Source organism: Alnus glutinosa, chromosome 10 (genome assembly GCF_958979055.1).
Source record: "Alnus glutinosa chromosome 10, dhAlnGlut1.1, whole genome shotgun sequence".
Classification (NCBI taxonomy): Eukaryota; Viridiplantae; Streptophyta; class Magnoliopsida; order Fagales; family Betulaceae; genus Alnus; species Alnus glutinosa.
In genome coordinates this window covers 25,561,072-25,579,505 of record NC_084895.1, presented here as the reverse complement: position 1 = coordinate 25,579,505, position 18,434 = coordinate 25,561,072, and the positions used below count along the sequence as shown (strand labels likewise).

Genomic DNA, 18,434 nt, shown 5'->3' with positions numbered 1-18,434 from the left:
AAATAAAAAAACAGAGGTCCATCACTTTTTACAAAAAGAGGTCCATCACTTTTGCAAAAAATTAATTAAAAAGACCAAAGATGGACGAAAAAGATTGACACCAAGCATTTTTTTTTTTTTTTGTTATTTGAGAAATGATAAAAATTATTTTCTATTTCATCTTTCACCTACGTTCGTACAGTTGATGAGTGAATCTATCATTGAATTTCTATTTCTCTAGGCCCAATTTGTCACCCTCCTTGGTTTGACGAGCCTTGCCACTGTGTTCAAGGGCCTCCCACCTTTCTTTCATTGCCACCACCGTCGTCTTCCGACCACCACGGGCCACTGTGTAGATCTCACTCACCACAATGTTTCCTCCGAGCTGCAGCGAGAAGCTCCAGTATATCTTTATTTACATGTTTCTATGAGTTTGAACGTCTTTAGTAATGAAGTATTGTAAATGTTATGGGCTTTCATTGTATTGTTCACAATATGAGAGGTACTCTTTGATTATTTCATCTCATGCACACAAGAGTCCATATCATTTACAACGCCTCATGAAAAGCCTCGCACAAGATATCATGCACACATTATGGCATTGTCAAAGGATGAGTATGTCGGCCTTGCATTAATTGGGACGCCTATACAATCTAGGATTTTGCTTAACTGCTGTAAAAAAAACTATACCATTTAAGCTGTAATTTTTTTACGGTTTAGATTTAATTTAATTTTCTCTTTATTTTTTATGAAATATTTAAAATTAAATTTAGACCGTTGAAAAAACTATTATATAAGTGTTGTAGGTTTTTTTTGTTTTGTTTTGTTTTTTTTTTTTTTTTTACCGCACCTAAACCAAATCCTATAATCAATTTTGATCCAAAGTCAAACGCGCCCATTGCGCTATGCGGTGAACCTTCGTTTTCTCTGTGCGTGAATCCACTTGACTGTGGACTCCAATTCATGTTCAGCCATCAAGGTATCGGGAGGACTTCAAACTAAGAAGAATCCAAATTACTCAGATGAAGGCACAAGCAAAAGCTAGATCGGAACCGTTGTAGAGAAACCATACCGATAGCAAAACACACCAACAACAAGATTTGTGAATCTCAATATATATCATCAACTTGAATGGAGGAATAATATTACTTGCATGATACCTGTCAAAATGATAAATTGTCATTTTTATTAATTGAAAGGTCAACCATGCATGGCGTATCCACACATTGGTTAAATGAATTTTGTTATTTGAGCTGTACGCTCTTTTAGACTACGCACAAGTTGTGATGGACAACAGTTCAATCATTTTGTCAAACAGACAAGAAAGGGACTTGTTATCCATTTAATACCACGATACGAGGTATGATAAAAGGATAAAGATATCTTACCTTACGTTTCAATTATATATTTCACGTATCAGACGTCACTTAGTTAAGAAGAGTTTGAACTCACACATAAGATAAAATGTTAAAATATAAATTAATTGATTAAATTTATACTTTTTTATCGGTTTAAACTTTTGAAACAAATAATAATTTAACATACATAATCAACCCGCCAAGTAATGGTTATTGAGATAAACAATGCATGCTTGTGCCATGGCCCCTGCCACCACAACGTATACCATTGCCAAGCCAAGTTCCTTGTACCTTTCTTGTCAAATGCCACTCCAACAAAGACTGCAACAAAATATTGCGCAAAAAAAAAAAAAAAAAAAAAAATTGTAAAATCAATGCAGTCTCCTGGCTTACTGCAGATATTGCTACATTGCCATCAACTGTGCATGCAATTTCTACTAAAACAAACAAACACAGTACGTACAACCAAACACTCCGGTAAAAATTGGATTGCTTAACAACTTCTAACATTTCCTTTTTAATTGATAAAAAAGTTATAGTATGACTATAATATGTAAAATAAATTTTAAAAATAGAACAATAAAACCTAATTTGTCAAAGAAACTATTTTGAATTCACTTTAGTATTTATATATAATAGGATTATTTAACACTTTAAACCTGCACTAGGAAAGATAAATTAGTGTAAAAATATTTATTAAAATCAAATGAAAAAAAAAAAATCAATGCAAGTGATTAATTGATTTTTTGGTAACTAACATTTTTTTTTTTATTTTTTATATCACTAACCAAATATAAAATGATTTTAAGTACTTAAACAGTAAGTTATTGAAAAATAACAAAATTGGATAATAAGAAAAGAATTCAAATTTGAATAAGACTTGAATAGAGAAATAAAGAGAAAAAATAAAAACTTGTAAAGAGAGAAGTTTGTAATTGAATAAAATATTTAGAGACTTTTCATATTCTTAACATTTATTTATTTATTTATTTCATTTTATTTTAAACGTTAGATACCTATTGTCGGACTCCAATCATAAATGCTATACTTTTTAACGTTGCGTGTCGACAGAAACTATTATTTGATTCCCTTATTTGATTTTATCAATTTTACCATAATTTGAGGCCTTAATTAAAAAATATTGACTATAATTACTTATTTATCATAATTATTAATTAATTATGTGTGGACAAAAGCTACTACTATTTACTTATTTATATTTTACTATAACTTGGGGACTTAATTAGAGAATATTAACTATAATTAGGGTCTTAAAAAATTATTTTATAGAATAAATTTTTATTAATATTTATTAATTGGTGACCTTAATTAGAGAGCATTGACTATAATAAGGCCTTAAATAATTTTTTTTGAAATTTTTTTTATTAATATATATTAATTAAAGGCGTTATTAAATTAAGAGATTTAAATAACCGTCTAATCTGCCTAAAAATTATGCCGCCCGTAATCCCTAGCTCTAGGCTCATTTGCGTTGCATTTAAGGGGAGGGATGGAACAAGACAATGTTAGGATTGTACCATGTCAGCAAGACCCAAAATATATGGTGACTTGCTACATCAAGATACTGTACAATTTGGGAAGGCCTCTAGTAATTTTATTTTTTATTTTTTTACCGTGCACAGCGTAGGTGGAGCACTTGCCTTTATATTCTTTTGTTTTGTTTTGTTTTTTTTTTTTTTTTTTTTTTTTTTAAATTTTAAATCTTTTTAGCCACTTGCCTTGTTATTCACGGCTCAAGTTTCTTTCCTACCAAATGTGATAAACGACATTTGCTCTCACAGCATATAGAATTACAAGAAAAACAAACTTTGACAAATTGTAATAGGTCCAAACTTATGAAATTGACCGGGAGGAGGTAAAAGAACTTGCAAGGATCTGAAATGGAGGCTTATATAGTATACTTGACAACCGTTACTTATTTATAAACAATGTCCTTGTTGGTAATTATTTGTCCACAAATCTGTACTTTTTATACTATTGTTACCCATTGAGGCCTTAATTTAAGATTTGGAATTTGGTTTTGGTTTTGGTTTCTCAAAACCAGATCTGAAATTGAGTTTTTCCTCTCTCGCGCCCCTCCACCGTGTTTTAGGGCTCCTACGCTTCTTTCTCCCACGCCGGCCAGCCTCTTTCCGCTTTCAGTCGGTGGATTTGCTTGGTGCTGCTTGCTTTTATTGTTTTTAATTTGATTTTTGTTACTATACATCTTGACATTCGGGTTGAGGGAGGTGTTTTTCCCTGGCACTCGGGTTGAGGGAGTTTTAATTATGTTGGTGTGAATTGGGCTACCTATGTCTTCGAATTTGTCTGCTTGTTGCAGATCTGATCTATAACCGGAATTGTACGTAGGTGTGCGGAAGATTAGGTCATAAATATTTGATTATCTTTGTTTATGACTTGTAAGTTCATAGCCTTGGGCTATGGTTATCGAAGCTTGTGGCGTATTGCCTGAGCTTTTTGATTGTAAGATCTTACAATTGGACGCGTGTCTATAGTACCGGTTACTGTAGACACGCGTCCAATTTGACACGTGTCTAATTGTACAGCCGCCACAATTGGACGCGTGTATGTAATACACGTGTCCAATTGGACACGCGTATTAAATACACGCGTCCAATTTGACACGTGTATTTAATACGCGTGTCCAATTGGACACGTGTATTAAATACACGTGTCCAATTTGACACGTGTATTTAATACGCGTGTCCAATTAGACACGTGTATTACATACACGTGTCAAACTGTTATTTTTTTCAAATATAATTTTTTTTTTATTAAATAGAATTTCAACAATTGGACACGCGTATTTAATACGCGTGTCCAATTGGACGCGTGTATTTAATACGTGTGTCCAATTAGACACGTGTATTAAATACGCGTGTCCAATTAGACACGTGTATTAAATACACGTGTCAAAATGTTATTTTTTTCCAAATATAATTTTTTTTAATTAAATAGAATTTTAACAATTGGACACTCGTATTTAATACACGTGTCAAAATGTTATTTTTTTTAAATATAATTTTTTTAATTAAATAAAATTTTAACAATTGGGGACGTGTATTTAAATACACGTCCCGGAATGGTGTTGGTAGGCGCGCGGGAGTTATCCCGCGCCCACCTGATGAGCATTCAAAAAGATTTTTTTTTTTTTTTTTTTTTTTTTTATACACTCTCGTTCGCTCTCTCTCTCTCTCTGCGCGCTCTCACCTCTCTCTCTCGCCTCTCTGTCTCTGTCTCTCGCGGGGTCACGCCGGAGGGCCGGCTGGGTCGCGGTTCTGGTATCCTCTCCTCACGGGTTTCGCTGGAAGATCACTGGAGCCGCCGGAAGTCAGTCGGGTTCCGTCGGACTGCAGCGTACCTGCTGGGTGGTTTCACTCGGAGGCAGTTCTGTAGGGCCCGGAACGGCTTTGCGCCGTTCCTGGAGTGGAACTCGGCGAGGTGGGGGCAGGGCTGGGTTCCCCTGAGCTCACCGATCCGATCAGCCCTCCCTCTCACGCAGGTTCACAGCCACTCCAACCCACTCTCGATCTCTCACTCTCTCGCTCTCTGTCTCTCGCTCTCCGTCACTCTCTCTGTCTCTGTCTCTCACTCTCTATCTCTCGCTCTCTCTCACTCTCTCGCTCTCTGTCTCTCGCTCTCTCTCACTCTCTCGCTCTCTGTCTCTCGCTCTCCGTCAACACCCTCTCGCCTCTCTGTCTCTGTCTCTCGCTCTCTCTCACTCGCTCTCCGTCAACACTGTCTCTCGCTCTATCTCTCTCTCTCGCTCTCGCTCTCCGTCAACACTCTCTCTGTCTCTGTCTCTCGCTCTCTCTCACTCTCTCGCTCTCTGTCTCTCGCTCTCCGTCAACACCCTCTCGCCTCTCTGTCTCTGTCTCTCGCTCTCTCTCACTCTCTCTCACTCTCTCGCTCTCTGTCTCTCGCTCTCTGTCAACACTGTCTCTCGCTCTATCTCTCTCTCTCTCGCTCTCTCTGTCTCTCGCTCTCTCTCTCTCTCTCGTCAATACCGGACCACCGGCCAGTTCTAAGTGGACGACGACTGGTTCTGCATGTGTTTCGAATTCGTATAGCAATATTCAATATTTTTGATTTTAGCAATATTTTAAATAACAATTTTCTTTTAAATAGCAATATTTTAGCAATATTTTAAATAACAAGTTTCGAAACTGGTTCTGCATGTGTCAATTTTCTTTTTTCTAAAGCAATACATTTAGCCACGTGTATGTATACACGTGGCTAACAATTTAGAATTTTTTTTTAAAAAAAAGCGGTTTGACACGTGTATTAGAATACATGTGTCAAACCATTTTGACACGAGTATTTTCATACACGTGTCAAACCGTTTGACACGTGTATTCTAATACACGTGTCAAATTGTGCAGTTCGTGACATGCACATTTGACACGCGTATCACGCGTGTCAAAATGCACGTGTCTAACTGTTTGACACGTGCACGACACTGTACACGTGTCAAACTACACGTGGCTATTTGCATGCATTTTAGTAGTGAAGAGCTTTTGCTCAAGAATTGTCATCAATGGAAAAGTGAAAATTCACATTAAAAAAAAAAAAAAAATTAAAATATTGATTATAATTACTTATTTACTTTAATTACTAATTAATTACGTGTGGATAAAAGCTACTATTAATACTTATTTACATTTTACCATAATTTGGGGGCATTGATTAGAGAATATTGACTATAATTAAGGCCTTCAATTTTTTATTTTTTATTTTTTTTAATTTTTTGGTAAAAATTTTCTGTAATATTTATTAAATTGGTGGCCTTAGGCGGCTGCCTAATCCACCTAAGGATTGAGCCGCCCCTGGGTTTTAGCATTGTGCTCCTTCAATCATATTCAATAAATTATCAATTAACTGGTCATTTAATCCACTTTTAAGGTTGAATACCATCCAAAAGAAGTTTATATACACTTAGGGTACTGCACCTTATATTTTTTTTTTTTTTTTTACAAATTTACATTGGAAGTTAGAGCTTGTAAGTTAAAGCATTCGCATTCCGTTCAGTAAATTTGCTCTCTATTTTAACTAAAAAAAATACATTTTTCCTACCTATGTTTTGACAAACTTTTCGAAAATACATGCATCTGACTCTCTATTTTAGTTATCTACTTTCACTATTCTATTTAAATGACATGTCATAATTCACAGTATGGTACTGATTTTTGTACAAGTGCTACATGAGTGTCGTCAGCTCGTGATTATTTCTCAAAGATTTTTTTATTCTTTATTGAAAGAAGAGAGATGTTAGAGATTAAAAAATTATTTGTTTTTACATTTGGTGAGTGAATAGTATTCACCAATTATGGTGAGTACTGTAATAACTCACCAAATAATTCTTCAAATTTTTTAGCCTGATGCAGTTCCTTAAAATGATTTACCGAATTAGCCACTAACTAATTAATTAATAATAGCACAGCAACACAAACCCGGATTTTCATTGTAAGGAACTCCTAAGAAAAATTGTATTACTCATGATTTTTTATTTATTAAAAAAAAAAAAAAACAATAATAACAGCAACCATGATGTGGTCGTTACCTATCCTTAAATCCCTCTGCAGTCATCGCATAAAGAGGTCTAACAAGAAAATTTTGCTTATTTTGTGGACGTGCGGTCTAACTCGGAGTTATTAATATTGCTGTGGGGTAACACTCAAACTGCAGAATGCAGATGGATTTAACAATTTAAGGATAGGTAACGACAACATCGTGCGCATGGGCGGCTCAAGCAGTAGGGTTTTGATCATCAAGAATTGTAGGTTTGATTCATTCAATCATCCAATGTACGTATTTATCAATTAAAACCTGTAACAACCGAAAGCTCTTCTGCATGAGGACATATATACATTGATTATCATGCAGTTGAAGGGAGGAAGACGTTTGAACAACTTTAGTAAATGTTATATGGACTTTTGCTGTATTGTTCACACAAGCTAGGGTCCATTCCATTTACAATATGAGAGGTAATCATTGATTCGTTCATCTCATATACATGCATTATGCCTTTGCAGACATAGATTATCATGCAGTTGAAGTGAGGAACGTTTGAACATCTTTAGTAATGAAGCATTGTAAATGTCATGGACTTTTGCTATATCGTTCACACAACTAGTCCATAATTTCTTGTGTCCCCACACAACACAAGAGTCGCTATCATTTATAAGCCTAATTAATGCATGCCATGCACATCTCATGGGAATGTCGTGCTTGACAATATATCTTTATGACATGTCTCTATGAGTTTTAAATTCAAATCCATATTTTTATACATACGTTATGTTGCATTCGTAAAATATATTATGATCCAAGAAATACTCAGATAATGATGGTTTTTGGCTGCCATTAAAACTTGTTTCATTCTAGTGAAATCAATATGTATATTGTTTAAAAGTATAACTTCCCTTTTGGTTAATTCCATACCTGATCATGTATTTAATTACCTTGGTTAGATGATATTGTTTGAATTAAATAAATAATAAAATACCTTAAATTTGAATTAAATAAATAATACGTAAAATACCTTAAATTTGAATGGAGGAAAGTTAATTACTCGGTCCATATATGCAATATTGATGGTATAATTTGTATTATTGATTTTAATTCAAATTAAAGCACGTACAGCGTACGTCTAACTCAATTAATTACATGAGCTAGATAATTAATCAAATAAATAGGAAGTTAACTTTTTACGTTTGATTCATTCAATCATCCATGTATTTATCCATCAAAACCTAGCTGTAACAACCGAAAGCTCTTCTGCATGAGTACATACATTAAATCATCGATGTACTTATCAATCAAGACCTGTAAGAACCGAAAGCTTTTCTGCATGCATGAGGACATACAGTAATTATCATGCAGTTGAAGGGAGGAATTAAGACGTTTGAACAACTTTAGTAAATGTTATATGGACTTTTTTTGTTGTATTGTAATTCACACAAGCTAGCTAGGGTCCATTCCATTTACAGTACTACGCAATAAGAGTCCCAATCATTCATAATGCATCATTATCAAAACTTCCTTACTATTTGATTAATTCTATAGATCGTATATTTAAATTATCTAAATGCTATCGTTTGAATATTTTTTTTTTTTTTTGAAAAACAAAAAATTAATAATCGTATATATGCATCAATTTGAATGTAGAAAAGTTACTTGGTATATTTTTTAGATTTCTTTTATTCTTGCGTAGACGAACTAGAATTCAACAATTGTATTTCTCCTCTCATCATTCACGAATCGTGTAAATAATTGTGCTACAATAGTCGATCTATTTGTAAGGAAAATAAGGTAAATAATTAATAAGACAAAAATACTAATAAAAAAAATGTCCTATATATATTTGAACAATTTAGGGTGATGACAAATTTGGGTGCCAAAGACCTACTGGCCTGTCTGGCTATGTGCCAAGGGGCCCTATATCAATCAAAACCGGCCTGTAACAACGGAAAGCTCTTCTGCATGAGGACATACATTAATTATCGACTTTTGCTGTATTGTTCAATCAAGCTAGGGTCCATTCCATTTACAATATGCATGAGAGGTAGTCTTTGATTAGTCCCAATCATTTATAATGCATCATTATCAAAACCCTACTGCTTGAGCCGCCCATGCGCACGATGTTGTACATGTCGTTGCCTATCCTTAAATATATAGTTAAATCCATCTGCAATATTCGATCTGCAGCCATGGCATAAAGAGATCCAACAAGAAAATTTGGCTTATTCTGTGGACGTGCGGTCCAATTAACTTCTAGTTATAGAGCATATATAAAACATTCCGAAGGCAGTAAATCGATAAACAAATGCTGGTAAAAAAATTGTCCGTTTGAAATTACTTGAAAAGGAACTTGATCTCGACCTCGATCAGCTCGACTATTGTAGCACAATTGGGGGGGGGGGAGGACGGGGCTGTAAAAAATTTTGGATGAGAAAATTAATTTTTGAAGGTCTATTTTATAAATAAAAAATAAAAAATAAAGAAATTGTGTTTTTAAGCAATTTTTTTTTTTTTTTTTTTTTTGGGAGCCAGAAGGTGGCTCCACCCCTGCACGGCTGGAAAATAATTAAGGAGGTAAGAATTTGGACTATCCATGTCTTAAATATAGTCTTAGATCTAGTTTACTCAGTGTAAATCTGGTCATGTGTCAACGAAAATTGAAGTCATAGATTATTCTTTAATTATTCTTTAATTCTTTGATGTAAGAGCTTTATGCTCTGAATTTATTATCATGGAATATGGCAGATTCACACTAAAAAAAAATTAAAAATAAAAAACCGAAACAACCAAAAGCTTGTTTAGTACTGAATCATTGAAAATGATATGGACTTTTGTTGTATTGTCCACACAACGTTGAGTCCCTATCATTAATTTATAAGCCTAATTAATGCATGCCATGCACATCTCGTGGCAATGCCGTGCTTGACAATATATCTTCATTGACATGTCTCTATCAGTTTGAAATTCAAATCCATATTTTTATAAATCATATCTCTTTGTCTATTTATCTTTATTCTGTTTTTCTTTTTAATTTCCTTGACATTATCCATTTTTTTCAGATACTATGGTACAAATCAAAGCAGAGGTCGTTGGTATTAAAGCAGAGGTTTTTGAGTTCGAACTATGTTTTCATCATTCACCTCACATTTTAATTAAATATTTCACGTGTCGGACCTCACCTAATTAGGGAGAGTTTGAGCTCACACATGAGATTGAGTGTTATAATATAAATTAATTGATTAAATTCATCTTTTTCTATCAATTTAAATTTTTAGAACAAATAGTGATTTAACATGTATAATCAAAGCTAGTGACGGTTATTGACATGAACACTACTTGTGCCATGGCCCCTGCTGCCACCACAACGCATACCACTGCCAAGCCAAGTTCCTTGCACCTTTTCTTGTCAAATGCCACTCTAACAAAGACTACCACAAATATTGTGCAAATATATATATATATATATATATATATATATATATATATATATATATATATATATTTCTAAAATCAATGAAGTCTCCTGGCTTACTGCAGATATTGCTACATTGCCATCAACTGCATGTGCATGCACCTTCTACTAAAACAAACAAACACATGGAGTACGTACAACCAAACACTCCGGTAAAAATTGGATCGGAGCTGCACAACCCCTCTATCCTGATATCAAACTTCTGCAAAACAAAACTAGACCTCAGCTACTTACTAGCTCTCCATTGGTCTTTTCATCCATTTTATTTTCAAGTTTTTCTAACATTTTATTTTCAATTGATAAAAAAATTATGTTATGAGTATAATATATAAAGTAAATTTTAAAAATAGAACAATAAAGTCTAATTTGTCAAATGAACTATTTCAAATCACTTTAATCTTTATGATAGGATTATTTAACACTTTCAACCTACATTAGGAAAGAAAAATTAGCGTAAAAATATTTATTAAAATCAATGTAAGTTATTGATTGAATTTTTGATAACTAACATTTTTTATCACATATCATATATGGAATGATTTTAAGGACTTAAACAATGAGTTATTGGAAAATAATGAAATTGGATAATAAGAAAAGAATTCAAATTTGAATAAGACTTGAATAGAGAAATAGAGAGAAAAAATTGAAACTTATAAAAAGTGAAGTTCGTAATTGAATAAAATATATATTTAGAGACTTTCCATATTCTTAACATTTATTTATTTTTTTTCTATTTTATTTTGAACGTTGGATACCAATCGTTGGACTCCAATCATAAATGCCCTATTTTTTAACGTTGCGTATGGACAGAAGCTATTATTTGATTTCCTTATTTAATGTTATCAATTTTATCATAATTTGGGGCCTTAATTAGAAAATATTGACTATAATTACTTATTTATCATAATTATTAATTAATTACGTGTAGACAAAAGCTACTATTAATTACTTATTTATATTTTACCATAATTTGGGGCATTAATTAGATAATATTGACTATAATTAGAGTCTTAAATATTTTTTTTATGAAATAAATCTTCATTAATATTTATTAATTGGGGCCTTAATTAGAGAGTATTGACTATAATTAAGGTCTTAAAAAAAAATTTATGAAATTTTTTTTTATTAATATTTAATAATTGGGGGCCTTATTAAATTGGAGGTCTTAGGCGGCCGCCTAAGAGTTAAGCCGCCCGTGATGCCTAGCGCTAAGCTCACCTTTTGCGTTGCATTTTAGGGGAGGGATGGGACGATTGAACAAGACAATGTTAGGATTGTACAATACTGTACAATGTCAGGAAGAGGCTTTATGATGACTTGCTACATCAAGATAATGTAAAATAAAAATATACTCAATTTTCGTCAATAACATATATACCACCTTTTTAATATGTAGCATTTTTCAAACAAAAAAAAAAAATTGTAAACTATCCTAATCCGCCTAAAAAGCCGTTGCATTTGCGGTGGAAGTTGTGTCCAAGAAAGCCACACTGTCAAAGAAACAACAATCCAAGTACTTGAGAACAAGTTTAGGTTTATAATTTTTGAATTTATCCGAGGCATGGTGATTTTAGAGAAACAATGCTCAAATAAGGTGTCTGACTTTTTTTTTTCCTAATCAAACAGGGTGTTGGATTTGAATATGCAATGGAATGGTTCATTTTAGAATGCATTTGGACCCATGATTTCACAGGCCAAACGAGTATTTTTAAACAAAATCTAGAAATACATCTTATTTGGGAGTGCATTTGAAAAAAAATTAAAAAAAAAAAGAAAAAAAAGTTGTTTGAAACCATAGACAAGGGAAAGCACTTTTAAAAACACATCATTTTTAAAAATTGGGTGTTTTTAAAATTGCAGAAACATCACCATTTTATAAATCTTACCAAACGCTTAACTGTATTTTTAAAAATTACATTTTTATTAACTACATTTTGAATCTACAGCTACATTGAATCTACATAAGAAGAAGCTGTAGATGATCAATCTTTTGAAATTTTAAATACTTCTCGTTTGTTGAAAGTAGTTCCACCATTTGTGAGTAATTTGTTATAGCCTATACTATAGGGGGCATCTTTTCTTTCTATAAGCCAAGGCCATGTTTAAAAGGACTAGGGACTTATGGTTATGGGGTCAAGAAAACATATTGTTCAAATGAGTCCAAGAAATCAAAACTAAAAAGAGGGAGTTAATTAGAAGTACTTTTGGCCGACAAAGAGACACTACAAGGTTTTTTTTTTTTTGACTTACCGGAGTAGATTGGTCCACTTCGGTAGGAAAAATACACAAATAAATAAGCCCTTTCTGATCTTTGATCTAGGAGTAGTGTTTTGTGATTCTATGTCTGATCCCAAAGTCACAACGTCCAAACAATAAACTCAAACAAAAAATGAAAAAAAGAAAAAGAAAAGAAAAGAGAGACAACCTTTAAGCATGCATTGGCTTCCCATAATTAGATTGAAAGTTCCTAATAATTAATGAAGTCTAGAACCTCCATCTAATAATTATGGTAGTTCTATTCTTTTGGGTGCCATTAATTAATTAATTGATACATAAGAGTATAATAAGCATAGAGGTGAAAATAGATAGGGACCAAGTGAAGAGGCTTATTCAAGATCTCCTAGATTAATTTCCTATTGGAATTTTATTGAATCGAGCAAAGAATGAGAGAGGGCAATGCGGGATTCGGGCAGCCCGAAGTGCAAGACTTACCTGTTCGGAGCACTCGAACTCTGCACCCACCCTTTCATTCTGATTTGTCCAACTTTCTTAAAATTTAGATAAAAATTTCAAAAAATCCCATTCGGGTAAAAATTAGAGAAAATGAATTACATGCATAAGGTGATTGGAATGAATCAAGATCTCAATCCAGTTAACAAATATAAGAGAGTTTTTATGGGATTCACCTATTTAAATAAGTGAATGGGTTTCTTGAGACCCTGCTCATGCATATGAATTTTATAAAAACTCTCTCACATTTGTTGTTCAAATTACTAACAATTCGAAGAATAAAATTGCTGGAGATCTTTATCCTAGTCTATTTACTTTTGTTGTCAAAAGTTTGCCTCATAATTTTATTTTTTATTTCCCAGGTTATAATTTAGTTGCATTTTTAGAGGAATCATTGCCAAGTTGAGTCCACTTTGCCATTAAAAAATGACAACGTTTTTTGTTGCATGCATTGATTTCGAAATTGTATGCAAAGAATGTGCTTATCGTAATTCGTAAATGCACGACAAAGGTACGGTTCACAAATAGACAGGCCCTTCTAATTTAATTGAAACCATGCAATGCATCGCACTTAACGTGTTGCACACACTTTTTTAACAAATGTTATTATTTAATTCTACCCCAGAATTTATTTTGGTGTTCTGCACATTAATTCCTTAAAACCTGCTCCTCAACATGATGAATTTATGGAATAAATATTATACGATTGACTTTAGGTGTATTATAGACTATATTGTTATTTAATTACAAAACACGGTTATCAGTTATGGATTAGGATCGATATTCTACAATTTTAAAAAAGTTATAAATTTTCAAATTATGTTAATTATTTCAGATTGTTCTTTACATCGAACAGTTTGAAAAATATCACATATAAAAATGTAGTATGTTACTGTTGAGGAATTATCCCACATTGCCTGTGGACAAGATCTTGGGCAGGATTATAAGGTGTGGGCAACCCTCTCCTATTGAGCCAGTTTTATTCCTCAACAGTTACTAATCAGAATTGAGTAAATTTTCATCAGTTTCTTGTTTTTTATGTTGTAAAAAAATTTTGAGCCAAAAACTATATTTTGGTTTTATAAAGAAGAATTGTCTATTCAAAAATGAAAAAAAAATAAATAAATAAAATTTAGGAGGAAAATTCTTTTTTACTATCTTTGTAACATGTTCCATTTTTATTTATTATTATTATTTTTTTAAACGTACAGTTCAATGCAAGGAACGGCTAATTTAAAAGTTTTAAATTTAAAAAAAATTGTAAGAGATCTTTATCCGTTTGTGATATATGTAAGATCGATGGTCTTAAACATTGATTATGACCATGCACAGAACCAAAAAAATGTAATTCAGAGACGGAACCAGACTGGGACAGGCCTCTGAATCTTGAAATATGGATAAATTGGATACATACCAGAGCAGAAAAATTAAATGTAGCTGGGTGATTGCAGTATGAAAAGGGGCATTTTGTGCACCAGTAGATGCTGAGTTAGGTTGGATAATAAATAAGTTCATAGAGACGTCCATTCCAATGCCATAGATTTCATGTGAGACATATCAACCAAATGTGGTCCATGGCTTTTCACCGTTAATGGAATTAAGTATTAAAACTTTGAAAACAACCCCACATCACAAACGTGTACAAACAAACAAAATAGCTAAAAGAAAAGGGCAAACTAAGCAACCCAAGTGATATTGACTAGATTTTCCACCTTAGCCAGTCACAAAAACGGTACTGCCTTAATTCCCAGATCTAGAAGATACCAAGGCAGAAAATAAACCAACCATCGTTGATTTCCCATCTATACTCGGAAACCCAATTAACTTAAACCACACAATGCACACAAAATCAAGTTTCTTTTTTACTTGGGAATCAATCATGTTAAACCAGTTTTCCATTTGATGACGTGTCGATCAATAATAGGCTGAAATGCTCTTCGTCGATAAATACCTGCAAAATAACACTGCGTCGGGGGATGTCAATAATCCTGCTCCAATGCTTAAGTAAGTGTACTGTTCTGGGAATAAATGCACAGAGTAATATTAGGTATTAATTAGCGTACCTTAATCCCTGGAAGGTCTTTGGTATTTATAGAGTTTTGAAGTGTAGTTACTGTGTCCCGGCATATACGGGAATCGGCAGTTACATGAAAACGTGGCTTCGGTTATGCGAATATCTCGGGTTCGCAGAGTTGATGTCGGATGCACGATCTTTCGTGGATGGCGTGCTAAATTGTCGATGTGGCCACGACCCACGATCCTGTTCAGGGTCGTGTGTCATGTTCCTTAATTCCTGGGTACCCCCAGGACGTACACGGATGCTGGCGTCACGGTGCACCCGGGTCGATTCGGTTCAACCGGCCCGAGCCCGAACGACGGGACTGGCCCCCCAAAGGGTTCTCTGGATTGCTGGGTCCTGGTCGGGTGTATGTAATGGGCCGGGTTCTCGAATTGGGCCAAGAACCCGAGAGGGTCGAAATTCTTCCCAACAGTTACCCCGCAATTCTCTTAGGTAAATTTTATACTTGAGAGAATTTATTAATTAACTACTCATTTAATCCACTTATAGGGTTGAATACCATCCAAAAGAATGATGCGAGGGTACTATAGTTTTTACTACAAATTCTTTGCAAACTGATATGGTAGTCTACATAACATTTATCACGTCAGCTCAAATTTTGTTACTCAATTAATTTTTCACCATTAAGATATTACCATATGAGTTTATAAGGCCGAATTGTAGTACTTCATACATTTTCCCAGTCCAAAATGAACTATATATGTCTTGTATAAAATCAAGATGTCTGATATTTGAATAATTAACTTTTCATATTATTCGACTATTTTTATACTTCAGGTATTTGACTACAGTGAAGAGGGATGCCAACTCGACTGCTCATGATTTAGCAAAAGAAGTAGTCAAGCATGTCATAAATAAAGTTTGAATTGAAGATATTCCACATTGTATTTATGGTATTGTAATTAGAAAGCAATTTTCTCCCTTTCTATGATCTTTGATCTTATTAATGAAAAGTGATTTTATTCAAAATAATAATAATAATAATAATTTCAGAAAAAAAAATAATGAAAAGAAATTAATGATATGGAATCTTGCTGTATTGTTCACACGTACGGGAGTCCATATCAGTTACAATCCATGCATCACGGTCTAAAGCCCCTATTATTATTTCGTCTCAAGCGCACATGGAAGCCTGACGCCAGCCACAGATTAATACGCATCCCAATCGAGTCATGTTATCAATTTTACCACAGATTAATGAATCATATATATCAGATAATTTACTAGCTAGCTATAGTCAAGCAAGTAATTAATTACTCCAAAAGGGTAAAAGGAAAGCCTATATATACGCTTGCACTCTCTTCTCAAAGCTCCAAGCAATAGCTCAATATATTCTCATAGCTATAGTAGGCAAGAGTCTACGGCCTCGCATTCCCTTTAATGGCTTCCTCTGATACGCCAGCCAGAATACCTTCCAAGAAGACCCATCTTTTTTCTGCCTTTGCGCATGTCTACCTTTTTTTTTTGTTCACATGCATGTGTCTTTTTTTTGGTAAGTGCATGCATCTTCGATCATTCTAACTTGTTATTTATGTGTAATTCTAATTTCTTGTAAGGCATGCATGAATCGAAGGAAAAAAAAAAAAATAAATAAATAAATTTGTCACATGGGTTGGTTAGACAACCTCCAAAAGTCTCTAGACAATTATGAGGGTGGTTCAACCCCCCATCTAGATAGTTTGTGGAGATTTTGGTGTTTTAAGGTGATTATTGGGTGTTCTAGAGTCTGTTTGCTATCTTTGAAATGTTGATGTGTCAGCATGTAATTGGAGAGTTTAAAACAAGCGCTTTACCCCATTCTTATTGAAATTAAACTCTCCCATTTTAATTTTAAGTCTTCATCATTCTAACTAGAAATTCTTATTGACAATCACAAAATAAATAAATAAATAAATAAATTCTTATTGTTGTCGCAACTTCTAAAGCATGGGACCACCATACATTGGCATTGGGCACTAGCAACGGAACTGGAGCTGACACCAGCACAGGCATCGGGACAGGAACAGGAACTGGCACAAGAGCAGGCACCGAAACCGGCACGGGCACTGGGATGGGAACCAGAACCGGCACTGAAACTAGCACTAGCACAGGCACCATCACCAGCATAGGGAAAGCCATCGGCACTAGCACCGAAACTGGCACTAGCATAGGCACCATCACCGGCAATGGGACTGCCACGGGCAATGGGACTGCCACCGGCACCGGCACTCTCACCGTCTCTGTCACCGGCACAGGCTCAGGCACTGTCATCGGCACAGGCACTGAAATCATCACCATAACCGGCAGTGAAAATGGCACCGCCACGGGCACGGGCACCGTCACCCTCACTGTCACCGGCACAGGCAATGGGACCGTCATCGGCAAAGCCATTGAAACCATCACCATCAATGGCACAGGCACCAACACCGAAACAAGCAATGGAACAGGCATCGAAACTGGAACCGGCACAGGCACCGGCACTGTCACCCTCACCGTCACCGGTACACGCAAAGGCAACGTCACTGGCACAGGCAATAGAACTGTCATCGTCACCAGTAAAGGCACGGGCAACCTCACTGGCACTAGCACCCTGACTGTCACCGTCACCGGCGTAGGCAGAGGCAACGTCACCGGCATAGGCACTGAAACCGTCACTGTCACCGGCACAGGTGATAAGTGCTTAATATTACACATTCAAGCCCCTCAATTTATATATGTTAAGCCCTTAGTTTCATCATAGTATGATGTTTTGTGTTGTTTTTGTGTTTTTCCCTTATTTTGTAGGTTTTGGAAGAAAAACACTCAAAATCCATCAAGCTCCAAGACTTAGAAGACTTGCTATTGAAAAGCTGAAAAAAGAGTCTGAAGCAGCCGCTCGAGCTCACTATCCAGTTGCTCAAGCGCACCACTGAAAGCGAAGGGGATCGAGCGCCCAACCATTGCGCTCGAGTGCCTTCGCGTACTGTAGCACAGTGAAGTCAACAGCTTGTTATGGAAATTTTTCTAATCCGACTTTAACTCGATTTTGGACTTCATGGGCTGCATGAAATCGACTAGGGTTGCTCTCAAACACTATAAATACACCTTTAAGTCGTCTAAAACATAAATACAAGCTTTTGGGAGGGAATCAGAGGCTAAATCAAGAAGGGTTTTGGTTTTTCTTTCTTCCTTTCTTTATTTTCTGTATGTATATACTTTTAGTCCGAATTAGTTGTTTTTAATACTTTAGTTGGGGCTCGATTGAAGCCCTAATCATGTTTCTTTAAGGTTTTGATTTGCCTTGATACAACTATTT

The 18,434-nt window shown here is 34.7% G+C and overlaps 1 protein-coding gene across 1 annotated transcript; it reads right to left on the bottom strand.

The window, feature by feature from the left end:
* Positions 1 to 208: 208 nt before the first annotated feature.
* On the bottom strand, positions 209 to 17,530 carry LOC133879254 (uncharacterized). The gene is made up of 2 exons (XM_062317783.1): positions 17,102 to 17,530; positions 209 to 364 (listed from the first exon to the last, which is right to left on the bottom strand). The coding sequence occupies exons 1-2, from the start codon at positions 17,528 to 17,530 to the stop codon at positions 209 to 211; spliced, it is 585 nt and encodes a 194-aa protein (XP_062173767.1).
* Positions 17,531 to 18,434: the final 904 nt, after the last annotated feature.

Coding starts and splice junctions, on each gene's coding strand:
- LOC133879254 (XM_062317783.1), bottom strand. CDS start 17,530: ATGGCTTTGCCGATGACGGTCCCATTGCCTGTGCCGGTGACAGTGAGG. Junction 365..17,101: donor TGCTAGTGCCCAATGCCAAT/GTATGGTGGTCC, acceptor TTCTCGCTGCAG/CTCGGAGGAAACATTGTGGT.